This window comes from Pelobates fuscus, chromosome 1 (assembly GCF_036172605.1).
Source record: "Pelobates fuscus isolate aPelFus1 chromosome 1, aPelFus1.pri, whole genome shotgun sequence".
Taxonomy (NCBI): domain Eukaryota; kingdom Metazoa; phylum Chordata; class Amphibia; order Anura; family Pelobatidae; genus Pelobates; species Pelobates fuscus.
The window spans coordinates 68,148,557-68,167,096 of NC_086317.1; the positions used below are offsets into that span (position 1 = coordinate 68,148,557).

The 18,540-nt window shown below is 39.4% G+C and overlaps 1 protein-coding gene across 5 annotated transcripts in view; it reads left to right on the top strand.

The window, feature by feature from the left end:
- LOC134603453 (septin-4-like) overlaps nucleotides 1-16,803 on the top strand; it is a 68,189-nt gene extending 51,386 nt beyond the window's left edge. For 4 of the 5 annotated variants that reach the window (XM_063449466.1, XM_063449450.1, XM_063449442.1 and 1 more), the window contains exons 11-12: nucleotides 8,851-8,950; nucleotides 13,955-16,803. In XM_063449466.1, coding sequence (XP_063305536.1) covers nucleotides 8,851-8,950; nucleotides 13,955-14,014 — 160 coding nt within the window. In that variant the 3' untranslated portion in view covers nucleotides 14,015-16,803. The remainder of the gene's footprint in view (nucleotides 1-8,850; nucleotides 8,951-13,954) is intronic. The other variant, XM_063449475.1, reaches the window with a different exon arrangement.
- Nucleotides 16,804-18,540: the final 1,737 nt, after the last annotated feature.

Here is an 18,540-nt window from a genome sequence, read left to right on the forward strand (position 1 = left end):
TAATGATTATCGCAAACTGAATGCTATTTCTAAGTTTGATGCATACCCCATGCCTAGAGTTGATGAGCTAGTAGAACGACTTGGGAGAGCTCGGTACCTCACTACACTAGATTTAACCAAAGGTTATTGGCAAGTACCACTCACAGAGCGAGCAAAAGAAAAGACCGCATTTTCTACTCCTGATGGCCTATTTCAGTACAGAGTTTTGCCTTTTGGCTTGCATGGTGCCCCTGCCACATTCCAAAGAATGATGGACAGAATACTAAAACCGCATGTGCGCTATGCAGCTGCATACTTGGATGATGTTGTAGTACACAGTGAGGATTGGGAATCTCACCTTCCAAAAGTACAGGCTGTCCTTAACTCAATACAAAATGCTGGCTTAACTGCTAACCCCAATAAGTGTACAATTGGCCTAGAGGAAGCAAAATATTTGGGCTACTCTATTGGTAGGGGACTAGTGAAACCCCAAGTTGCTAAAATTGAAGCCATACGAAATTGGCCGAGACCACTGACTAAGAAACAGGTGAGAACATTTCTTGGCCTCATTGGCTATTACAGGAGATTTATATCCAATTTTGCTACAATTGGAAGCCCATTAACTGGTCCCCAGAGAAATGGTCCCCAGAGACTGAACAAGCATTCAGAAAGCTTAAAGAAGCCATTTGTGCCCAACCAGTGTTGGTAACACCTGATTTTTCTAAATAATTTATTTTACAGACAGATGCCTCTGATGTAGGACTAGGTGCTGTTCTCTCTCAGGAAATTCAGGGTGAGGAGCACCCCATATTATATTTAAGCAGGAAGTTTAATCCCCAAGAAAGAAACTATTCCATTGTTGAGAAGGAGTGTCTGGCTATAAAGTGGGCAGTAGACACACTTAAATACTATCTCTTGGGACGAAAATTCAGACTAGTGACAGACCATGCACCCCTTACTTGGATGAGCCAAAACAGGGAGAAAAATAGTAGAGTAACCCGCTGGTTCCTTAGCTTGCAACCCTGTAATTTCTCCATAGAGCATAGGGCTGGGAGTAAACAGGGAAATGCAGATGGTCTTTCGCGGATGCACTCGCTAATGTCCATGGTCGCTCGACCCAATAGGTCTGAGCTGGGGGGGAGGATGTGTGACCGAAAGCAAGGAATTGTGCTGGAGGGAATCTATATACCTCCCCAGATTTTGCAAGGTTCCTACTTTGTGTAATTAGCCCCAGGGAAATGTGTAATGTTATAATGAATGTTGCACTTTAAATATGTGTATATTTGGGCCCTGGGGTGGAGTACTTGGAGAGTAGGGTGGGCCAGTGCTCCACTCCACATTTTGGAAGTTGCTTGGAACCTACAGGTGAGAAGTCCAGTTCCAGAGTTTAAATCCTAATCTAACTCACCTGAAAAGGATTGCCAATTACCTGTGCTATTAAGTACTCCCCTGCCAAGGAAGGAGGGAGATTGTGTTTGGTTTCTGTGAGTGGAAACAGAGAGCTGAAAACCCTGAAACAGTAAGGTTGTTTATGCTTATGTTTATGTTGGGAAATGGACAAGCCATCCAACCCAGTTAGCTGATTATTTTGTTTAGTTAGTGCTCAGAAGAGCAAGGCTTTTGTTTTATATATTTTTGTTACCTTTATACCTTACTGTGCATTTATTTTGGAACCTCAATAAAAGAGCAAGTTAATTTACCTCATCCAGCGTGTGAAGTGTCTCTAAAGCCTGAAAAGACTGTGTGTAACACCCCAATGCCAGGACAAGGTACCAAGGGAAAGGAGTACTTTTGTCACAATATTTTATTGGTAAATTTAGACAGGCACTATATAGCTGGGATACTTGATGAATGGCAGGGGGTATACTTCTGATCTGAAGGTACTATAAGACTCTAGAGTGTAGATCTTATGCCTCTTAACAAAACAGTTAATCAGCAATTCAATTAGAGAGTCTGAAAACTATATTCAGAAAAAAGTGGGGCAGCAATCAATTTATCAGACAGGGTCAGCAAAAATAGCAGGTATCTGTATAAAACCAGATTTGGAGGCTCATTAGTCTTGGGACTCCTTTAGTTATTTATTATTTTTTTGGTTATATATTGGGTTCAAGCCCTAGGGTGGAGCTGGTACCACCAACTCTGACCGCTGTGTGGCTTTTCTCGCTTTCAGTGAAAATTGTTTACATACAGTTTCTTATATTTCTTTATCTATTATATACTATATTAATCAAATAACTAGAGTACTTAGATTTTCAAGTAAGTTTTTCTTAGGTCACGTGATCAGACATGTGTTTGATCATGAGGGAAACTGCTGAAATACAATACACCTTATTGTGAACCTAATGTATTCCCAAACCTCTTTAATGTCAGATCATATTGTATTTTTATTTTGTTGGCCTTAATGGACACCATTCAGTCTGTCACCTTGAAGGAAGCTTCCTAATGAACAGATGTATTTATAATAGTAATTAGTAGTATTGAACACAATGGGCCATATTCTTTGAGGGGGGAAAAACACGGACCTAATGAAGAGCAAATCTTAACAACGCTTAACTTGGAACAGTCACCATCAAAACAAACTTTTTCTGCCAGTTGGTGTTTCCTAGAAAATGCATGCATTTTGCCTTAATAATGTTGACACTTAATAGCCCTCACTGAAACCTGGCTCTCCTCCCCAGACACAGCATCTGCTGCTGCTGCCCTTTCCTATGTTGGCCTTCAGTTCAGACACAATCCCCGATCTGGAGAAAGAGGAGGAGGTGGGGTTGGTATTCTTCAATCCCTGTACTGTAACTTTAACACTACCCCTCCGTTAAGTCACTCACTCTTCTCATTCCTAAGACCTTTACCACCTGTTTCTTCCTGTTTGTTTGCTGCAATGATCTCTTCCCCCGTGTGCAATCCACACGTTTTTCACCTTCCTCAGGCTGGTTCCTCGTTTCCTGGTATTATAAAGGGTACCTTGTAATGTCTTCATGGATCACCACACTTGAATTGTTTTTTTTTCATTATGTACCTTCGCTAAATTAATCTTCTCTTTAAAAACTTCTTGTTTTGTTAGTACCCAACAACTTAGTCTTAAGATCTTTAAAAACAACTTTTCTCACCCTTTCCAATTTCCCTTAACCCCTTAAGGACCAAACTTCTGGAATAAAAGGGAATCATGACATGTCACGCATGTCATGTGTCCTTAAGGGGTTAAAAAAGTAGTTTTGATATGCCATGTAAATGATTGTTGCTGCATTGCTTGCTTTAGCTGTCGTGGCGAAGTAAACCTGTTTGTTATCCTCAGCACAACAAAATAAAGAATTAAAAAAAAAGTAGTTCTGGTCACTTTCTTCCCTTTGTCTTGCATGCCTACACATGCAAAATGAATCAGGTAAAGGGCTCCTACATTGCAAAACATTGTTACAGGGGATTATATTCAACACCAGACATTCCCCAATATTGGTTATTTTACCTGTCCTGCACTGTGATCAATCTATATCTAATCCATTCATCCTCTCACGTTTTTCCCTCTGTCCTCTATAATTTGGATTTAAAGGAACACTATAGGGTCAGGAACCCAAACGTACAGTCCCAATCCCATTTTAGACTTCTGGCTCCATTTTGCCCCCCTGTAAAAAAAAAATATAAAACTCCATCCACGCTCCACCCCCTTGCCTGAGGTCATCAAAACTGACAAACTCAGCCAATCCAATGCTTTTGCACGGGAAAGCTTTGGGAGACTATTGTGCATGCATCTCCTCATATTGAATCAATGCATCTCTATGGGGAAAGTTCTGCATGTCCACGTTGTGCAGCACTGACTCTGGAAGCACCTTTAATGGCTGTCTGAATGACAGCTACTGGAGGTGTCCCTAGGCTGTAATGTAAACACTGCCTTTTCTCTGAAAAATAAAGTATTAACAGCAAAAAGCCAGCATGGACTGACTATGCACACCAGAACAACTACATTAAGTAAGCTGTAGTCGTTCCGGTGACTATAGTGTAGCGGACTAGCTACAAGAATCTGCCCTGGTTTCCTGGAGGGGGCTGCTTGCTCGCCGCCTGCCCAGTGATTATGGTCCCGGGAAGATGGGACCCTTTAAACAATATGGCTGGGCTTAATGGGATTTTTGGTAGGGCACTACTGGACCTTTAAGAACCAGCCAGGGTCATATAAAATAACTTTGCAAAGACTTCATAAGACTATATAAGTTATGCAGCAAAGAACATTGAGCTGTCTGCAATACTGTGGGTTGTAAAATGCTTTCGGTACTTTGTCCTGTATATGAAACATTTACTGTACTGTCTCCCTGCATTCGGTATACGAACTTAATCTACCGAACACCGGACCACCCTGGTGTGAAGTGTGGCTGTAATTTACCTCCCTGATTGCTCGTTACATTCCCTTGATTTAAACGCACGAACACTCTGCTGGATCCCCTGGGTGGCCGCCATTTCGGTATTCAAACACGTGGCGGCGGCCATCTTAAACCCGCAAACAGCGGTGTTTGGTCGTCGAGTGTCTGGAACTCAAAACGTAAACACTCAACTAACCGAACACCGCTAAGACCTCCAGGGCTTCAGAAAGTGCCGATGGAAACGCATGAACGGTCCGTCGTTCGGTAGGATGAAACCCAAGAACTAGGGGATTCATCCGGTTACAAACTTAACTATGGATGGCATAGCCTTTTGAGACTTTTGAGGCACGAACAGAGACTGACCGCAGGGCCAGATCTCATGGAACTATTTTTGGCTTCTTTACCCATGCGGTTGGTCAAATCTTTACCTTCTCATAACTCCCGAACCCCTGGTCTGATCTGGGTGATTTTTGGATATGTTTAAAGGTGTATCCACCATATTTGGGGTACATCCAAGAATTGGGGAAAAGTATGCGCTGTATAATTATGTTAACTGTTAATCTAAGGGGAGGAGATGTGTGGGAGGTAACGTCTATGGGATTGGTTACTGTAATAATTATGGTGAGTCCCTCCCTTGCATGGGAGAATCTCATAAAAGCAGGAATTGTGCCATTAAATTTCAGTTCTACTCCTGATACTGTGTGTCGTCCAGTGATTGGGAAAGGTGATGGGATACTATTGGATTGTATTGCTGATGGTGATTACTATGCTGTTAGGTGATTCTCTCAGTGTGGACATTGTGCCTGGGATTATTGCTAGTTCCTGAGCCTGGACTACCAGTGGAAATAGTCTGTGAGAGACCAAGCGTTCCGCTACATATAGTGTCTCTTTAAATCCCAACATTCAATACTACAATACATTTTAGCCTTTTCCAGCCCTACAACAGTTTCTACAGTATGTCTATCACTGGATTCACTTCTTCTCTGCTTTGCTGATCTTTGCGGTGTCTTTGCTTGACATTTATGGCTGGTGTTTTCTACCAATCCTTCTTCTCCAGGAGCTCAGTATATTTCCCATACGTTGGAACATTGCATAGATACCATCACCGGTAGACATATTTCCAGAGATGGCGTAGAGCACATTTATTGAGTGGTGAAAAGATGTTGTGTAAAACCCCTATATTATTGTACGAAGTTTCACATAGACTGCAAGAAGAACTGATTTATCATTTGCGTTTTCACTCTCAAAGCATGAACAGTTTCTCCCCATGTTGTTATTTTCATAATGAAACAGGAAATGAGAAGGAACAAGGCTCGAGTGGGAATGGACAATAGGGAAAATAAGCTTTGAGTAATAGGGTTATAGGCAAAGACGATGGTGATAGACAAAATATTATTGCCCTAGGGCACTTATTCCTATCCTGGTATTCCTCTGTAGGCCATGTTTTATCTAGGCGAAAAAAGCCATTTTGAGTCTTGTATTGTGTAAGGTTTTTTTTCAGTGAGATCACAGTTAAAAAATTTCACAACCTTTTTCTGTCAGTAACATCGGCGATGTTAGAAATTGTTATCTACTTATTTGACTTGGATTAATTTGAGATACAGTCATTAAAAACATCATCTCAAGATCAATACTCCGAGATCTTTGTTAATTACAAACATCATGGGTCCATCTTGGAGTTATCTAAACAGTTTTATTCCCTTTTTATAGTACAGTGGTTATAGTAGGTGACATGTTATCATTAACCTGTTGTATACCCAATCGGCATTGATATGTATGTATGTTTCTTTCAGTTTGTTCAAATGGGACATTTTGACTACAATGTTTATCACCACCACCTCTTCGTATTAGCAGATACCTGAAGTTTTACTGGGACTCCTGATAGGCCAGAGCCTGTTTGGCTCTAGCAGCCTTGAGTGCCATGCAAAGGCACCTCGAGTGCCGTGCATGGCACTAGTGCCGTAGGTTGCCTACCCCTGTTAATCCCTTTATTGTCTTATGATATCTTTTAATGACAATGGCATTTTAATGAAATTCAACACTGTCAATGTAGTAAAGTGAATCAAAGGAAGGACACATGATGGGTACATGACTAGCACTTAATATTATGGAATGCTTTTGATAATGGCTAGATACAGTTTCACAGAAGGGGTAAAATGTATATTTAGAACTATAGAAGCATAGAGACTAAAATTAGAGATTGGAGTAGATTGGGTAGGAATATAAGGGTTATTTCTCTGCTGTACAGTGTAGGCTCCTTTCTAAGATTTTATTACATTGTAATTTAACAAGAAATAATATATATATATATATATATATGTATAAAATACATTGTACATATATTCCTTATGCACTCTGATGTATACAGACAATTCATTTGATACATTTACGCTGTCTGAATGCATTTTACTGTGAATGTGTGAGTTTAAAATGTATGTCCTAAGTGTTTTATATTATTAGATTAATGTTTGATTTTTTTTTATGTATTATTGGCATTTATAAAGTGCCAACATATTACACAGCGCTGTACAATTGGGAAAAAGACAAACAAAATACGAACAGACCGATACAACAGGTAGAGGACCCTGCCCGTGAGCTTAAAATTGGGGAGATGAGACTAGAGGTAGCAGAGGAATTCTTTTTTTTTTTGATAACAGAGATAATTAATAATATAACTGCAGCAGTTGATAACATGTGAAGTGAATGAGGAGGTGATTGACTGTGGTTCCAAACAGCTGGAGGAGCATTAGAAGGAACCAGGGTGGGCGAGTGGGTAGAACCAAGTGAAAATAAATGGCCTTCTTGTTCCAGGGAGGGATGTGGGTTTGGGCCTTTAAAGCGGGAGTGTTTAAATTAAATTGCCTTCTTGTTCAAAGTCGCAGTGTTTAAATGGTAACCCTAAAATCTTTGATACATTTTGCTAATGTCTGTTAAATCCTTTCACTGTGCCTTTTACTCATAGAAATAGGCAGACACTATTGTATTGTTACAGCGTAGTTTCTGTTTTGGTATTTCCCAAATAAACAAATGAGTGCAAGATTTCTGTGTTGGTGATGAAGTTACCACTGTGAGTCGATCTGTACTAGACAAAGATCCTTATAAAGATCTGTACAAAAAATTCATGTTATTCTTTTTCAATATTAGTACAGCCAGGAATTACTGGTAACATGTTTTACAGTAAATGTCACAGCTAATCATTACAGATGTGGTTACTAAACATGTCTATCATCAAGAAATAGTACTAAACCTGAATAAATGCTGGATTCCGTGTATTTCTCTAATGCCATATGTAATTAAAGGGACATTCCGCTGCCCAAAATAAAAAATAATAAAATAAAAAATATTATTTAGTAGATTCACCCCTAATTAAGAAATGCATGTATTTAATTATGCATTTTGTCATTGGGGATATATCTAATAACAGCCTGCTAAACCTGCAGAACTTGTGTCTGCTGCCTTTGCAAATCTTCCCCTTCTAATCTCACCCAGACCTTCTGTGACTGTCCAATCACAGATTCCCAATGCAACTCCATGAGAAGTCTTTGCAAGGGCAGGTGCTCTGGCCAGTTGCTGCCTCTTAAGTTTAGTTCCACTGAGCTAACCAAACTAGGAAGTAACAATATTGTTGGCTAATTGACATCCAGGGGGCTGTAACCAGGTTAATTTATACGTGTTAATTTCTATAGAAATCTGCACTTTTTCCAAAATGAAATAGAGGACACTCTCTATAGACATAAAGCTTTTCAGTGAGCTAAAGTACTTTAGGGGTATGGAGTGTCCCTTTAATGATTGAATTCAAAATAACCCATTAACACAGGTCGAAATTCTCTGCAATATAATAATTAGCCACGTGACTGTACTGTGCAGCATTATTTATTGGTTTATTGTGTCGTTTCTTTTTGCTCTTTTTTGGGGGGTACAAGACACTTGTGTTTGCACCATTCATGCCTCCTATGCAATAAGGAAAGGGCGAGCAATTCTTGGGGGGAGGGGGGGCAAACTTGTGTCACTGGCGATGCTTAAAGTAGGAGTGTCTGCCTTGTGTGAATGCATTCCAGGCTTAGTGACAGGCCCCAATAAATGCAGACCATGCAGAGAGAGCTGTTAAAGGTTTGCTGCCTTGTCCAAGTGCCCTCAGTACAGTGTGAGTACATCTAATGATGTAGGACGCCAGGTCACGAACCTAGGATGGTAGGGCAGAAGCATGAAATAGGGGCTGACCCATCGAAATCAGAATAGTTGGCAGGCCTGAGCATTGAATAAGAGTGACCTTGTTAGCATTACATTTCTTTTTTCTGTCTACATCAAAGAAGGATATGGTAAATAATGCTATTGTTACTATTAATATCATAGTGTTGGTTCGTGGATGGGTCAACCATACACGTATCATGATTTGTTATGCAAAATAAACTCCCACTGTTATTTTCTCTGCATTTGATTTACTGTTCGGCAACTTGAATGTCAGTGAATATAGCATGTAAGAAAACAGACTTTGATAATGAATTATTTTAATATGTCTTTATAGTAAACTGACCAGGGAGAGTGGTACTGACTTTCCAATCCCCAGTGTGCCTCCATCACCAGACCATGATACCCAGAGACTAATTCGAGAAAAGGATGAGGAGGTAACTGCAACTGTTTTATTTTTCTTATGAAGTCAGGTGTTATATCATCCATTACAACTATCCAGGACTTCTCCACCTTTATTTTAACCTAAATATAATGCAAAGAATGTTAAATAGATCAGAACTACACTCTAATGGAAGAAAAGGACCAATGAGGTCATACGGTTAAGGAGGTGGAAGTAGAAACCTCACACTTAGCTATTTACAGAAAACAAGGTTCCTGCACAAAATATACAAAATACAGTAACAACTTGTCACTAACAAAATGCGAGCTGTGTAAGAAAAGTAAAGTGCATTACAAATATGAGCAATACATTTCAACCTCCCTGTATCTGGGCTTCATTCACATATACATATAACGTGTAACACCATTTGGAAAATCCAGCAGAAAATCTTTATGGCAATGTCCTCTGTACGGTCTGGTGGATCCACCTAAGTAATTCTTTAAATATGTAACAATACAGCTGGCTTACACTGATTCCATGGAGAGTTAGCGTATCCATAGTTTCTGATCCACCTGTATCATCAGTGTGTAAAAAAACCCATCAAAAGTAAAAAAGAAAAAAATCAAAATCAAAAACATGAAAAAGTAAAACAAAATACAACCATTTTTAGTTCATTGTGAATTTCACAGTAGATTTGATTAATTTCCATTTTGAATACTGACCCAGTAATTTGTTCCGTTCAAATGCTTTACACCCAAGTTCTACATGACCTTTTCCTAATATATGTTCCTCTGTTTACATTCCTCATGCTCGTTGTGATGTTTGCACTGGCTGTGGTTTCAGTATGCTTCTCCTGATTTATCTGTTATCGATTAAGCTCATTATTCAGACTATAAGGAAAAAATAGTTTGACAAAGTTTGTATAGGGATCCAAGTATGCAGACAGACACTTCAAAAATGGTTTCAGCAAGTAAATGTGCTATTTATTGAAGTACTATTCAAAATAAAATTTGACAGAGAAAGTATGAATAACAGCACGTACAAGATGCAAATGTAGACAAAATGACTTGTGTAAGTGGGTAAAAACAGACCCAAAAAGTCACAGTATCTGTTTTCCTGCCCCCCTCGTGTACTGTTTACTATAAAGACAAAATGCCTTCAGATAGTTGCTTGCTTGTGCCAATAAGTAATAAGCTCCCCGGTTGACTTAAAACATCAACAATTTATATGATATCCTTAAGAATTATATAAAAAAAATAACATGATTTTTTTTTTTCTTTAATTCTTTATTTTTTTTAGTGCATCAATTAACAATCTGGCTTGCTACGCCACAATAGCTGTAAGAAGCCTGTCAATAACAGAACATAACATGGCATTAAAAATACTGTGCATTTCAGGTGTGAGATTTAGTAAAGACATAGTATAGGGTTCAAGCTTTTCTAATCGTCAATAGTATGTGTTGAAGATCGTGCTTAAATTACATTCTAAACCGAATAACATTTCTGAGGGTAGGTCCCTGGATGTCTGATTAAGATGCACACTTTAAAGGATAAAATAATAATCAAGAGACACAGGCTGGTCATTTGAGATAGATCTCTAAGATGAGAAACAAAACTGCAGAATCCTGGCTAGCATGTCATATTATTACAGGCTGGTTGCCAGTAAGGCTAGTTATATAGTCCAATCTAAAGCAGCGATTATGGCATTACTTGCTGAACATAAACATGCTAGATCTTGCTAAGTGAAACAGTTGAGTGACTAACAGTTGTAAAAATTAAGATTTGTGAGAAATACAAATGTTAAAAGCAGGAGTATATTTTAGGTTAATATAGGGCAGTAAGATCATGTGCTCGATTGAGAGGGTGCATGGTTTACACAGTGGCTGAAAGCTTGTCGAGGGAGATACTTTTGTTAAACAGGTATATAACCACTGTAGGAGCATATTGGTTGCCAGAGAGGCTCATTCTATGTGGGGCAGTTGATATATACATGAAAGCGAATGTAATAGCCCTGTGGGGGCACATGCGACAAGCAATAAAATATTAGAGCACACAATGTGGAGGGAAATGACACAATCAAAATTTACTGTTGACTATGCCCTCAGGTTCCGCTTCAGGGTATAGAAGGGCAGGACAGGTCCAGTAGCAGTTCTTATCGATCAGCCTATACCCAGTCTGGAGGCCAAAAGCTTGATCCCAACTCAAGGGCCACAAGGAAACTTCAGCTGGAGGCTGTATATTGGGTCCGTCAACACGATGGTCATTTCTCCCAACCCGGCTGGAAGTTAGCAGCTGGATGCTACCCTTTATTGGGGCAGATCGGCGCTGCTTGTCATGCTTTCGGGCTTGGCCGCCATGCAGGGTGGAGGGAAGCCAGGGTGCCCACTGTTTTGAGCATGGAGGGAGGCGCAGCTTAAGGTGATCAGAGGAGCCGCAGTGAGCTGATTGGGTGGAACTCACCTGCGGTTCAGTCGGCGAGAGTGGGTTTGCCATCTTGAATTTTGGTGCGCTGTCAGGCAGGTGGCCCCGATATAGTGAACCTCCCGGGTCCCCTCCTCTGCATGCCGATGCGCCTCGCGGGTCGGGTTTTCCCTTCCCGCCTTTCCATCGCTTGTAGGTGATGCAGGGGCCCCTTTGCTTGCCGTAGCAGTAACCCGTGGGCCGGCCTGGCCATTTATGCTCAGCTCCCTGCTCCAATTGGCGACTAGCTCCCGGTCTCAGCTGGGTAGTGGTGGGTGCTCTCTGGCCGGACTGGGTGCATGCTACCCTCTAGTGCAGTGTGGTCTGGTGCAAGTACGTAGCTTGCGTTTGCGGTTTCGAGGTGGGTGATCGAGCTGTCTGCTCACGCTGTTTCTTCCCCTCCATCGCAGCCCAGAACCTAGTGAAGATTAGATACAGTTTGGCCAGAGTAAAGTTGACAAGTGTCTCGGCTGAGTCTCCGGTGGTGGTCTCTGCCATCTTAGGTGCCACGTGGTGCTATCCCCACACTGCAACGGTGGGTACGGACTTAGCGGTGTGAGAGCTTCTGGGACCGGGATGACCCCCACCTGTCTGTAGGAGGAGGGGAAGGGTGCAGTAGTCCGCTTTGTTTAAGGAGATGCAGTGTCTGGAGAGCGGCCGTCTCTCCGACTTCTGTCGAGCTTGCAGGCCCCAAAGAGTGGAAAGTAGGTTGTTTGGACCCAGGGAGTTCCGTGTCCAAACGATTCACCCGGAACCCCACGATACTGCAAGACGTGTTCTGCGGTAATTTCTGCAGGTTGACTGGTTTAAATTGCTTATTTCGCCCGCTTAACTCAGGAGCAAATGTAGGACACGTCTGCTCAGTTTGCCAGTCAAGCTCCGCCCCCATAACATGATTATTAAACAGTAAGGGCAGCCATCGTCTTTCTCATTTTGCTATGTGGGTTGAGCAATACACTTTTCTCAGTCTTGGTGACCAAAAATCATACTTTTAGTCAGCAGTTATATCTACTCCAGACCGGCATTTTGGGAATACACATTCTCAGAGTGTTGCTGGCAAAGTGTAACACTAAGATAAAAACTTTAAACCTGAAATCCAAGTAAAATACATTCTATATTTATTGAAGTCCTTAATGTATTAAATGTCTGGATGGAACAGTGCCATAAATAACTGCGATATCAAACATATCTCAAGCAATTTGTACACTATACAGCTAAGTACAAGTAATTGGACACAATAGGCATATGGTTGTTGGTATAAGACATCTGGTTTGTTTTCAACATTTGCAGAACAGAAAAAAAAGAGCATGTATTTTTGGAAACAAATATATATATATAAACATATATAATAAGGGAAGGAAAGCTAGCACTGCTTAGCAACAATGGAACTGGCTCAGTTATCAGCCACAATATTAACTCTTTCACTCTTTATTTCAATATTAACTCAAGGTGACTTTGAAGTGAATCTCAAATTTATGGTCAAAGCATAGTCCAATTCGACTATTTTGACCTTGAATTTGAAACTCACTTTGAATTCTCACTGTAGTTAATAACCCTGTTAGTAAACACTGAAGAAGGAGTTATTCGATAAACATTGATATGTGTCTACAAGTAAATTGTAAGATTTCCACCAAAAAGGAGTTGGAGCATTTCTTTGATTTTGGCGTAAATTTTAAAGCTGGTGGTCACGCCAGTTCACCACATTCTTGTGAAGCCTGATTAGAAGACCTACATTTAAAGCAACATGGTACAGAGGAGTTAACATCCCTTCTTGGCGCTTTGTACAGATAACACATTTAAAACATTATACAAAAAAAAAGAAAAATAATAAAAGAAAAATATTTATCCTCAGTTATCCTAGAACCTTAGCACTTGTTCAGACTAATGCGACAACCATTCGTTGAACAAGAAGACAGACGACGCGCTCACCAACCCTCTTTAGTCAATGGGGTCTATACAAGGGAGGAGGGAGATTTCCATGATCATTGCACAGATCTTCAATACATTTGAAGTAGGAACAGAAATTACAGCTTCACCGAAGACATTCCATTGTTGCTTTTCACCATACAAGGACTGTAAACGTGCTATTTCCCATAGTGTACCCATTTGCAAGGACTCCAAACATGCTATTTCCCAAAGTCTACACATTGAGGAAGTGCATTATCAACACAACAAAACATGTAATTTTCAACAAGTCTTCAATGAGGCATGTTCTCAAACGTGTCAGTGGGCAGGGGAGGGGGGCAACTCAGTTGTGTTTACCCAGAAAACCTGTAAACATTGGTGGGTCTTAAGTCCTTGATATTCTTGACAATTTAATGGAAATAGAACTGTATACTTTCTTAATGAAAAAAATTGCCTTGTGTGCTTGCTGAAAAAGAAAGTTGGATGCTAGACATATTCTTATTTTGGTGACTATATGATAACTGGAAAGTGTTTCTGGATAAATTTAAATCAAACTTCAGCTGATGACTCCTTGTCTGTTGTCCGGTGGTGTACATTTGCTTTATTGGAGCTCAGTTGTAGCTGTCATTTTTGTATAGATGTGGCTTCAGAAGTGAACTTTGTGACCTAACTTACACATTTTCTCTTTTCTCTAGTTAAGGCGAATGCAGGAGGTGCTTCAGAAAATGCAGAAACAGATGAAGGAGTCCCATTAATTCTTTGCCGTCGCACTCAACATCCTTTAACAGCTTTTCATAATACCTCAAGCTGATCCTCATTGTGTCCCGCAATAATCACCGAAAGGCCAAAGTTGTACAGAATATATGGATACAAAGTAGACATGTCCCGATATCTACTTGGAAAAGTCAGCAATGCAAGCTTCAAGAGATGACATGTAGGAAATGATGGATTTTGGGTCAAGCTTGCAAGGAAAGCACAGAAACAAGTCTTTTGAATGCCATTATTTTTGGAGTCGAGCGTTTTGGCAATGAATTGGTTAAATAATGGACCATTTTGCAAAATGTATGAGAGAATACAAGGGTGGTTGCAGCAGTCAATAAATACCCATCAGTTAATCCGCATTCTTTAAGTGATGTATCTGATGGACTGAAACGCGTACATGGCGGAACAGGTGTAACTTCTTGAGACTATTCTACGGATGTGAAACAAGTTGTTACCAAATGGGGTTAAATGAATCATGTGAGACATCTCGCCAACCATGGCCTTAACCCCATTTCTGCCTTTTTGGGAGGTATATGTCTTCCTGTATGTGAACATTTTTTGATACATATATTGTCATGTACTCTTTACACACAAACACCATTGACAGGATTTACTAAACAGGTGGTGGAACCTATAGGTTCAAGTGTTCCGTTCACTTAACCATCAATTGTAGCAGCTTTATTGCACTGTAGCTCAGCTAGGCAGATATAGCTAAGCAAAGTCATACTTCTTTATGTTTCTCATCACCCTTATGAGATTATTCAAGTAGCTTCCTCGTTGACTTCAATGGTGGAAAGTTCAACTTGGCAACAAGCCTACTTCATACAGTGTTCAGGCTGAACTTTGCAACTATTCGTAAAATGATTTCAAAACCAGCTGGATCCCATTTGTCATGGTATTATTCTGATTTAATTTGTGGCTTCCAGCCTGACATTACTGTAGTAAATACTTGTGGCACCAGTTAACATTTTATTGAATAGACATCCAAAGTAAATCATGTAGCATAGTATCTTGGTACCATTCCTAATTTACTGAACCCACAAAGCTCATGCTTGTATTTGTCAAAACCAGATATAACCGTAGAGGATTAATAATCACAAAAACATTTCCTAGGAAGACTTTTTTTTACTTCTAAATATACATTTAAAAAAAATACTCTACTAGCAGCTTAGAGCCTTTAATTGAATTTATTTTAGCAAATTGACCACCCTGGAGAAACACAAATGCAGCATTGCTTAAACTTAATGTGCCACATATAAAAACCCCAAGCAAATCAGTGTTGTTTGTTTAATTTTCCAATTTCTACGGTCTACAATTTAATATTCTTGTGTTGCTATAGTAACAGCTCTTATAGCATTAATTTACTATAAACATTCTGTAACTTGTGACATGGCAATAGGTTAAGGCACCAGTAGCCTGAATCAACAATAATATAGTTAAATGCTTCACAGATTAAAGTTGCTGGTCTTGGATAATGAATCTTAAGTTGTGTTCCCAATGCCAGATGTCCCCTATCCCTAGCAACACAAAATGTTACCTGGGGAATTTGGAGTCTGCAGTCTGTGGCATTCCACAATAAGGACACAAATAGCATTATGTCTGTGTTGTGTTGAACACATTAAACAGAGCTGACATAGTGGGAGCAGGCAAAAAACGGACTCCCCGGAAGGGATTGCAGAGAATCAGAATTCCAGGGTGACTTGAAGACTAGTCACCGCAGCACAATATATATCTCCCATTGTTATACCTCTGTGAATAGATGAAACTATCAGTTATTTACTAAAGTAGGAATTCAAGGTGAATTTAAAATGTAAGGCCAGAGTATCTGAAATGAAAGCTAGAACATTTTTACAGTTTGACTACTTGGACCTAAAGGGACACTAAATGCAATCAGATGATGCCACATCATCTCAATGAGTGCATTCCCCGTGGTGTTTTAGCTATCAAATCTAAAACATTGCCATTTAGTGGTTACAACAATCTTCTGATTGCAGGGATAAACACATCGCTAGTGGCTGACTTCCTAAATGGCAGAGATTTGGGCAGTGAGACGACAGGGGCATGATCTATACACCAAAACTGCTTCATTAAGATAAAGTTGTTTTGGTGCTTAGAGTGCCCCTTTAAAGAAGAAATGTGAAACTTTATATTAGCAGCCCAGTAAACGTTATTGAATTTTATATTTTTTGGAAAATATCAAAACCAATGGAAAGTGAACTTATCTCCCCTGTAATTTGTAATATAACTATTTGGAACTATTTGGAAGATTTAAAAATGTTACATCTTCATAAAAATCTGTCTGCTTCTTTCCTATTCCTATATTTAGTTAATTAACGTGAAAAGCTTGTAAACTTGAGGCGATGATTTCCATGTTAATTTCAAGGATACATTTTATACTAAAGTACATTCAGCTGATTTGAATCAGTTAAGTACACATCAGTTTTGTTAGAGACTTGTTTCTAAAGTTTGCTCAGAGAGCTAGCCCAATATTAGGACGGAATTGTGGGAAGTCTTAGTTAATTTGCATAAAGTGCCCTGAATGTATCTGTTCAGAATTGAGTTGTGATGTCAGAGTAACTTTTTCTTAATCAATACATAAAAAATATAAAAATAATATATTCAGCATTAATTGACTAATACAGACAGTATTTAAACTCCAATTGAAAACCTATAATTTGGTTAAAAAAAATATATGGGGGCTGTCACTGCCTTAGAGCAGTGGTTTCCAAACCAGTCCTCAAGGCAAGCCTACCAGTCCAGGATTTAGGGATTACCCAGTTGTGTCAAGGTGTTTATTTTTTTTTTTTCTAAAAACATCTTAGACACAACTGGGTAATCCCTAAATCCTGGACTGGTAGACATGCCTTGAGGACTGGTTTAGAAGCCACTACCTGACAGTGATAGTTGATAGTTTTAGTATTAGCATTGAGGCAGTAGGACACAGTTAGCGGGGAAAAAAAATGTTGACGTTATTATTATTATTATTATTTGTCACGCGCTAACAAATTCCGCAGCTCTGTACAATGGGACATCCCTTCACTTTTTCTGTCCTTTTGGGGTTTTCGTGATAACCTAGTTATAATATCTTATTATGATTTACTTCTCTTACAAAAAATGTCACCGACTGCTCTTATTTGGTTTTATTTAGAGTATTGCTGTTTTCTCACACTGGCCATACCTCCTTAAAGAATTTGTCAAATAAAGTTAGAAAAAAACAAACAATATGGATTATTTTGCTGCAGAGAGATCTAACATATTTGGTTTGCTAATGTGACGAGTCTCTCATAATCTCTAAGAACTAGGAGATAATAGCCATCGTATTGATATTAAGAAAGTTAAGGTGTAAAGCACAATATCAGACATTTATGATGGTTATAGTTGAAAACGATAAAGTGGTGTGCTGTAGTGCCTATAGTATTAGGAGTCTCCAGGCACTTCTCCACTGTTAAAAGCCAAACTAATTTAAATGGTTTAAAACTTACCTGGATCCCAGAGGCACTTTCACTCCACCCCTATTCACATATGTCAGTAAAACACGTTACCTTTTGGCTTTAGTAAAATCAGTTTTTAGAGTTCATAGCTGAGGGTTGTCCTCTGACTCTTTAAGTCAGTTAATTTTGTCCAAAGACAGCATGACAGCCATTAGAGGCGTCACATGATGAAGAAGACCCATAGGAAAGTTATTATACTTGGAACTCTATGTCAATCATACAAAAACAACCTTTGCACCTGTCAGTCAGCATAGAAAGTCGAGGGAAGACAGAACCAACATTTCTGGTTTTTACTTCTTCAGTTCAAGACATGCCATGGCTGTGCCTTGTCTGAAATGGATTGTGCTGTCATTTTCTGAATATGTTATATAAAGTTAAAGTGTACCTGTCAAGCAATGTATTTATATAGTCCAGATCACCACCAAATAAATTAAATATGTCATGAATCACAAAGTTACATGATGTATTCAATTTTTGAGAAATGCTCATTTTAGCTCCATTCCAGCGTTGCCATTTCTTCGGGTAACACCCACCTCCAAACCATCCCTTATTTTTGCTTCCTCTCTTCTTAGATTTGCCCTGCTTTGGGATGCTTTCCTAAATACAGTAAACCTCCTGTAGGAGTGCTAAGGAAGGTACCGTAGAAATCACCGCACATGCACTATGCGTGCTATATATGGAATGCAGAAGGACCACCTGTAGGAGGTCTTTTCTGCTCTACCTTGTCAGTCAAATCATCGCCATAGAGTCTGAAGTAAGAGATAGACTTATCTTTAAATTGTTTTTTTCTCCCAATCTATCCATTTACTAGAATGTTATGCTCTTGCAAAAGAGCATCAGTTAACATACCCATTACAGGTACACTTTTAAAGAAAATGGAATATAACATGAAAAATCTAGAATGTTGTTTTATTCAGTGATAGCATTTCCAGAGAAGTGATAGCTCTCCAATTATTTGGTTTATCTCTAGAATTGCTATTAAAAGACGTTTTTCCCTTTGTGTGTACTATTCCTAGAATGCTGGGAAA